At 38.1% G+C, this 6953-nt stretch overlaps 1 protein-coding gene across 1 annotated transcript in view; it reads left to right on the forward strand.

Annotated features, from left to right (window-relative positions):
- The first annotated feature begins 2528 nt into the window (after positions 1 to 2528).
- Positions 2529 to 6953, forward strand: part of LOC135089381 (uncharacterized) — a 5997-nt gene continuing 1572 nt past the window's right edge. Inside the window, exons 1-2 of the mRNA XM_063984945.1 lie at positions 2529 to 3443; positions 6697 to 6702. Coding sequence (XP_063841015.1) covers positions 2529 to 3443; positions 6697 to 6702 — 921 coding nt within the window. The remainder of the gene's footprint in view (positions 3444 to 6696; positions 6703 to 6953) is intronic.

A 6953-nucleotide genomic window follows, 5' to 3' on the forward strand; every position in this document is an offset into this window, starting at 1 on the left:
GAGGACATGCTTGTAGTTATGATGACATTCAGGATCATCCGCAGCATTAGAAGAATAGGAAAAGATTACTGTGTTCAAACCCAACCTTCGCTTTCACACCATGACTATTTTCAAAGGCCACAAAGATGATTAGCCAGCTTCTCAAGAGTGTTTTTCCTGTTAATTTTACACAGATTTTTTTAATATGTCAATAGAACCGTACAAACACCTTGAAAACTCGTGTAACTTCAACTAGAGTCTTTTGAAAGTACAGTGGAGGTGCGGTGAAGATGGGATGAAGAGAGAAGACTGACTGAGCAGGCTGACAGGCTTTATGAGTCATTAATTGGTTCTTAGGGGTGTTCTTATGATTTAAATAATAATTTGACAAGTATTGTACATCACTAAAGAAAGAATCTCCTTGGGAACACGTCTGATCATCTCTGTGGTCTTTGTAAGCCCTGTACTCTGAAACGCTCTTCTCTCTCACCATGACCATTCTCACTAAAACCACACACACACACACACACACACACACACACACACACACACACACACACACACAAAGCCAGAAAGACCAGTTTTACTTCAATTAGATGAGTGGTTTTTATCCCTCTTCAGTGTACGCATCCCTTTGAAATCAACAGTCAGTTCTCCCACTCCCTGAATTGCTGTAAAAAAAATGCTAAACTACAGATTTTGTCATCTGTATTAATATCAAGACGATTTTTTTTTTATCATCATTGACAAAGCATATATTTTTTGTGTGACAAGAATCCAGAGTACTTATACTTTATTCTCGAACGTTAGAGAATACACAAACCTCTCCCTCACGGCGGAGCAGGCTATTCTCTTACTTTTAAAGTAACTGATAATTTATTAAAGAAAGCGGCAGTGCAGCAGAAAGTATGTGATATAAAGATTCCTGATCAGATATTGTAATTATTAATGAATAAAACAGCGCGACAGCAATGCAAGGCGTACTTGACCTGTCATCAGTGACCCACCCTATTGTGCCAAGGCAAGCCACAGGCCTGCTGGGTTTTATGGTCCCACTACATGGATATTAACGCTTGCCAGGTCGCTCCCTTTCCCCTGTCTCAGGTAAGGGGTTGGATGTTTACAGTCCCGGTTGTTCCAAAAAACACCCCGAGATGACTACAATATCATCCTCTCACCAGCGCACAAGTTTACAAACCTGTATACTCCTCACTCAGTGTCTTCTCATAAAGTGCTACCGATTTGCTTTTGTGCTTAACTAATAAGGCATTTATTACAGACGGTGAATGAATGTTTTTCATGTACTCAAATCAAATAGTTTGAGTGTTGGTAAAGAAACAATGAAACACTGCAAAATGCACACTTTCCACTGAAAACAGTCATCCAGTAGCAGGTCAGAGGGTTGATCCCCTGATTTGCTCCACCCAGGAGGGGCTTGTGTTTCTAACGCTCGAGAATAGATTATAGTAAAACTGGTATTACATTATTTGTCTGTACTGCGCGACACACCTAGTGACTTTGTTCCTGCTTTTTTTTCTCTATGATGGCATCAAAGTCTTGCTGCCTTTATACCACATATCATATTCAGAATTCAGCCGATTTCTACTCTTCGTGTTGATGTGAAGCAGACAAGAGAATCCTTGCATGTTCACACAGGTAAGTGATCGCAAAAGGTGTTGCACTTCGAGAGCTTTCTTTGCTAGTACAGGGTGTGCTTCCAGCTGAGATAGTTTATAGTTCAGACTGCAGTGGTCCTCAAACTGGGGGTAAATTACCCCATGGGGATAGTATATAATAAGAGTACTGGAGGTGTGACAGACAAAAAGTGTAGAATTCCGGAAATCCAGAAAACATTGCCATACCTGGCATAGAATTAATGTCAGCTTGTTGTCTTAGTATGGGAAGTTGAAAATAAATCTATTATAATATCTATAAAAGGCAAATGTTTGTATATACGAGTATGTATATAAACTTGGACCACAGTGGTAACTTGACCTCAGGAATGCCAACAAATACTTGGAACTGACTACCCATGTCACCCGAGGCCGCTGAGGCAATTTTGAGGACAACAGGAATATTATTAGTTATTATTATTATTATTATTATTATTATTATTATTATTATTATTATTACCGACAGCAGCAGCAGCAGTAGTAGCAGTAGCAGTAGTAGCAACAGCAGCAGTAGTAGTGTATATTAACAGCACACTGGTTCCCACGGGCAGCAGCAGCGCGCCTCCAGCTGCCACACCAGTGAGGATGGAGTTAAGTTCCTCCCTCCAGGACTACTCCCCACACAACAGCACACCATCATGTTCACTAGACCACTGACTCTCCTTTCCGCCAAAATGATCACTACATTAATTTTGTCACTGTTAAGAATACCCTCGAACACCATGATGTTCACTACAACACTGAGTTTCGTTTTTATCGAAATCATCACTACATCCAATTTGTGTAAATTAAAAATACAAATTTTTAATATCCCCACCCCGGGCGTGTTGAGACCTCCTCACTCTGGTAAAGTAAGACAACTTTGGCAAAGCAAGGATGGCACCAAATTTTAGCGGCAACATTCACGCTATGCTCGGCGTGGCCCGCGACGCTCCGCTCGAGGAGATCAAGCGGGCGTATCGCCGCAAGGCCCTCGAGATGCACCCGGACAAGAACCCGGGCGACACAGCTGCTGCAACCGTGCGGTTCCAGCAGCTGCAGGCGGCGTACGAGTCGCTCTGCCGCCAGAAGGAGGCCGGCGGGGAGCCACACGAAAGCGAGGCGAGGAGGGAGAGGGAGAGGAAGCGAGGAGAGGACCAGAGGAAGGAAAAGGCGTGGGAAGAAGAGGAAGGGAGGCAGCGGAAGCGTAGAGAGGAGGACCGGTGGTGGGAAAAGAAGGATGATAAGCGGAAAAAGAAGAGGCGCAAGAAGAAAGAGAGCAAGAAAACATCGGAAGAAGAGGAGGAGGAGGAAAAAGAAGAGAATGAGGAGGAGAAGGAGAAGCAGGAGGAAGAAAGGGCTAAGTACTGGGAGGAGGATGATGAAGAGAGAGGGATGGACTGGGAGAAGAAGGAAAAGAATGAGAGAAGCCACCGAAAAGATAAGAACCAGATGAACGGCGAGACGGAATGGAAGAGGAAGTGGAGCAAGAAAACAGCAGAAGAGGAGGAAGAGGAGGAGGAGGAGGAGAAGGAGGAAGGGGTGGCGAAAGAAAAAGAAAGACAGATGGATTGGGAGCAAAAGAAAAAATGTGAGACGGGGCCACGCAAGGATAAGGAACAGATAAAGAAAGAGAGGGCATGGGAGAGGAAGAGGAAGAATAAGACAACACCGGGGAAGAAGGAAGAGGAAGAGGAGGAGAAGGAGGAAGAGAGGCACTGGAAAGAGCAGAAGCCAGTGGGTAAAGAGAATACAAGGGAGAGAAGGAAGAAGCGAAGAGAACTGGAGAGGAAGAGACAGCAAGAGGAAGAGGTAAGGATGAGAAGACGGCGACATGAAGAACAGAGACGGACGAACGAACGGAAGAGGGAGATGGAGGAGGAGAAGGAGAAGGAGGAAAAGAGGAGAGAAGAGGAAGTGAGGGTTAGCAAAGAAGAGAAAGAGAGGGTAAGGCGAGAAGAAGAAGAGAGGGAGAAAGAAAGGATTAGGCGAGAGGAGGAAGAGAGAGAGAAAGAGAAGATCAGGCAGGAAGAGGAAGAGAGGAAGCTAGAGAAGATCAGGCGAGAAGAGGAAGAGGAGAGGATGAGAAGGAAGCGACAAGCAGAAGAGAGGCGACAGCTGGAGGAGGAAAGGAAGAAACACCAGGAGATGGAGAGAATAAGAAGACAGGAGGAAGAGATGGAAAGGATGAGAAAAGAGCAGGAGGAAGAGAAGAGGAAACAGCAAGAGAAAGAAAAGGAAGAGAAAGAGGAGCGAGAGAGAGAAAGGCAGGAAGAAAACGCAGGTCTGGACAGAAAACGTGGCGAGGAACGCAAGACGCGACTTTGGCACTTGAAGAAAATGGCGTTTGGTTTTAAAGAAATCGTTCAGAAAATGTGGAAAAAAAAAAAAGTAAAAAAAAAAAGAGTGAATGCGAGGATTAATAAGGAAAGAGAAAAAATGTGATGAGTGAACGAGGAATGCGTGACTATAGTGATAAGTAACGTAATGGTAGTGTTAGCTGGTGACCTGGAATGTGATGTCATTGTTATGGTGCCCTCATACAGTGACAGAAAAGTCTATAAAAAAGAACAAAAGAAACTAGAAAAAGACGAAAAAAATGTAGAAGTAGGCATAGAATATATTTGTAGATATAGAAAATAAATATTAAGAGTAAGTAAACCTAAGATACACTAAAAAAGAAAAATCAATAAAAATATTAAATTAATAAAAGACTAAAAAAAATGTAGACTAAGAAGAAAATTAAAACAGAAAATATAAACAAAAAAATATGAATAAGAAAATAGAATAAAAAAAAATCTGAGTAGATTATTAAGTAGAATAACCTAACGTGAGACGAAAATATATATTAAGAGTAGACTTAAGATATAATAAAAGAAAAATAAGTAAAAATAAAATAAATTAAGAAAAGACAAAAAAAAAAATGTAGAAATAGACATAGAATATAGATATAGATATTAAGAGTAAACTTAAGATACAATAAAAGAAAAATCAATAAAAAATAAAATAAATTAAGAAAAGACGATAAAAACAATAAATATAGACTAAGATTTAAAAAAAAAGTAAAAAAAAATACAAATGGGAAAACAAAAAAATCTGAGTAGATTATTATGTAAAAATAACAATGTGTGAATAAAATAGATATTAAGAGTAGACTTAAGATACACAAAAAGAAAAATCAATAACGAAAAAAAAAAGATCTAGACTAAGAATAAAATCAGATTAAAAAGTATAAATAAGAAAATCGAAAAAAAAAAATTGAATGAGTTAATTAATAAGGAGAGGTAATAACTTAATGTGTAATCAACGTAAATATTAAGAGTTACCTCAGTAAAGCTGAACTAACACTTAATATAATTTTTAAACAATACAGAAAACTATATAAAAAAAAGTGATAAAAATGATAATAATAATAAAGTAGTAATAATAATAATAATAATGAGTGTTCTGCAGATGGAGAGAGTAATGAAGCACTTCAGACCATCCAGTGTGCGTATAAGGCAATGAAATAATGCCCAATAAAAAAATAAAAAAAATCACTTGTATTAATAAAAGGAGCCAAAACTAAGCATTGAGCAACGATAAAAGGAAATATAAGGAGATAATGAACAATAATGATGATCAACGGATCGGAATAAGCAGAAACAAGACTTTCTGTTTCTTAGTTAAGTCACTCACAGTTGAGGTGCGTTCCCCGCTGTACAGTCACGCCACGTGTTGCAATATCTATCAGTCTAATTCACCATCACGGAATAGTGAACAGCGTTGTGCTGAAAGCTCCGCCAAGACCAAGGAGGGCCGTGGATGTGGCCCTTCTTTATTTAAACTTTCACGGGCATTCTGAAACTTTTTGTTCTCTCAGTATGACTCTTTAAAGGCCGCAACAGATGAGTAGTGCTTTCCTCAGGCCTTGTTTAAATACAAAGTTAAACCAAGTAACACTAAACATTAAAATCTACTGTACAGCATTAGAAAAGAAGAAACCTAAGTGTGTGGCAAGCTGAGTGTTTTCCCAGGTGTATCTTAATACATTAAAAGAAAAAAGAAAAAGAAAATAAAATAGTAAAAGACGAAAAAATTGATATAGACTAAAAATAAAAGTTAAATAAAAATATAAATAAATAAATAGAAAAAATAATCTATGCATAGATTATTAAGTAAAATAACATAATGTAGGGGAGGAAACAAATGTTAAAAGTAAACTTAAGATACACTAAAAGAAAAAAATCAATAAAAATAAAATAAATTAGTAAAAAAGAAAGGAAGATGTAGATTAAGAATAAAAATTATCGAAAAAAATAATCGAAAAATATATTGAATGAGGTAATTAATGAGAATAATAGCTTAATGTGTAAGGAAAGTAAATATTAAGAGTAAACTAAAATTGAAGTAAAAATAAATAAAATAAAAAAAATGAAAATACAGAAAAATAGTAATAATAATAATAATAATAATAATAATAATAATAATAATAATAATAATAATAATAATAATAATAATAATAATAATAAGTGTTCTGTAGGTGGACAGAGTGATTCAATAATGCCCAATAAAAGAAAAGTCAATAAAAATAAAATAAATCTATAAAACGAAACCCCCCCCAAAAAAAAGAAATAACGATAAAAGAATATATAAGTGAGATAATAAACAATAATGATGACCAAAGGATCAGAATGAAGGAAACAAGACACAAAGTTGAGGCGTGTTCCCTGCTGTACAGTTGCTGTGGAGAGTCACACCACGTGGAATATCTGTCAGTCTAGTTCAACACATGGAATAATGAACGGTGCTGTGCTAAAAACCCCGCCAAGACCAACCAGGATAGTGGCTGTGACCCTCGCAGGCACCTGCTTCATGCTGCTTGTTTATCTAGTTTTTTATGACCATTCTTAAACTATTTGTTCTCTCAGTAGTGTACCAATGTGATATTTATACCACTACTACTACTACTACTACTGCTACTACTACTACTACTACTGCTACTACTACTACTATTACTACTACCTGTATCTCAGGAATGTCAGAGTATTAGATGGTGGATCACATTCCTACTGACACTACACAGGCAATGGTAAGTCCTCCTCCCATCCTACCTCCCTTAGGATAGAGTTAAGCCTCAAGGTCTGTGTGGCGCCTAGCTGTTCCCCTGGAGTCAGAAAAAGAGGTTTTGTTAGCAGTAGAAGAAAGAGAGTGAGTAAGCCGTGGTGGAATGATGATATTAGGAGAGCAGGAATGCAACGACAGAGACTGAGCAGTGTAGGTGGTTGAAGAAAGAGAGGGACGAGAATGAAGAAGCAGAAGAGGAATACCAGAATACATGGA

This window comes from Scylla paramamosain, chromosome 32 (genome assembly GCF_035594125.1).
Source record: "Scylla paramamosain isolate STU-SP2022 chromosome 32, ASM3559412v1, whole genome shotgun sequence".
NCBI lineage: Eukaryota > Metazoa > Arthropoda > Malacostraca > Decapoda > Portunidae > Scylla > Scylla paramamosain.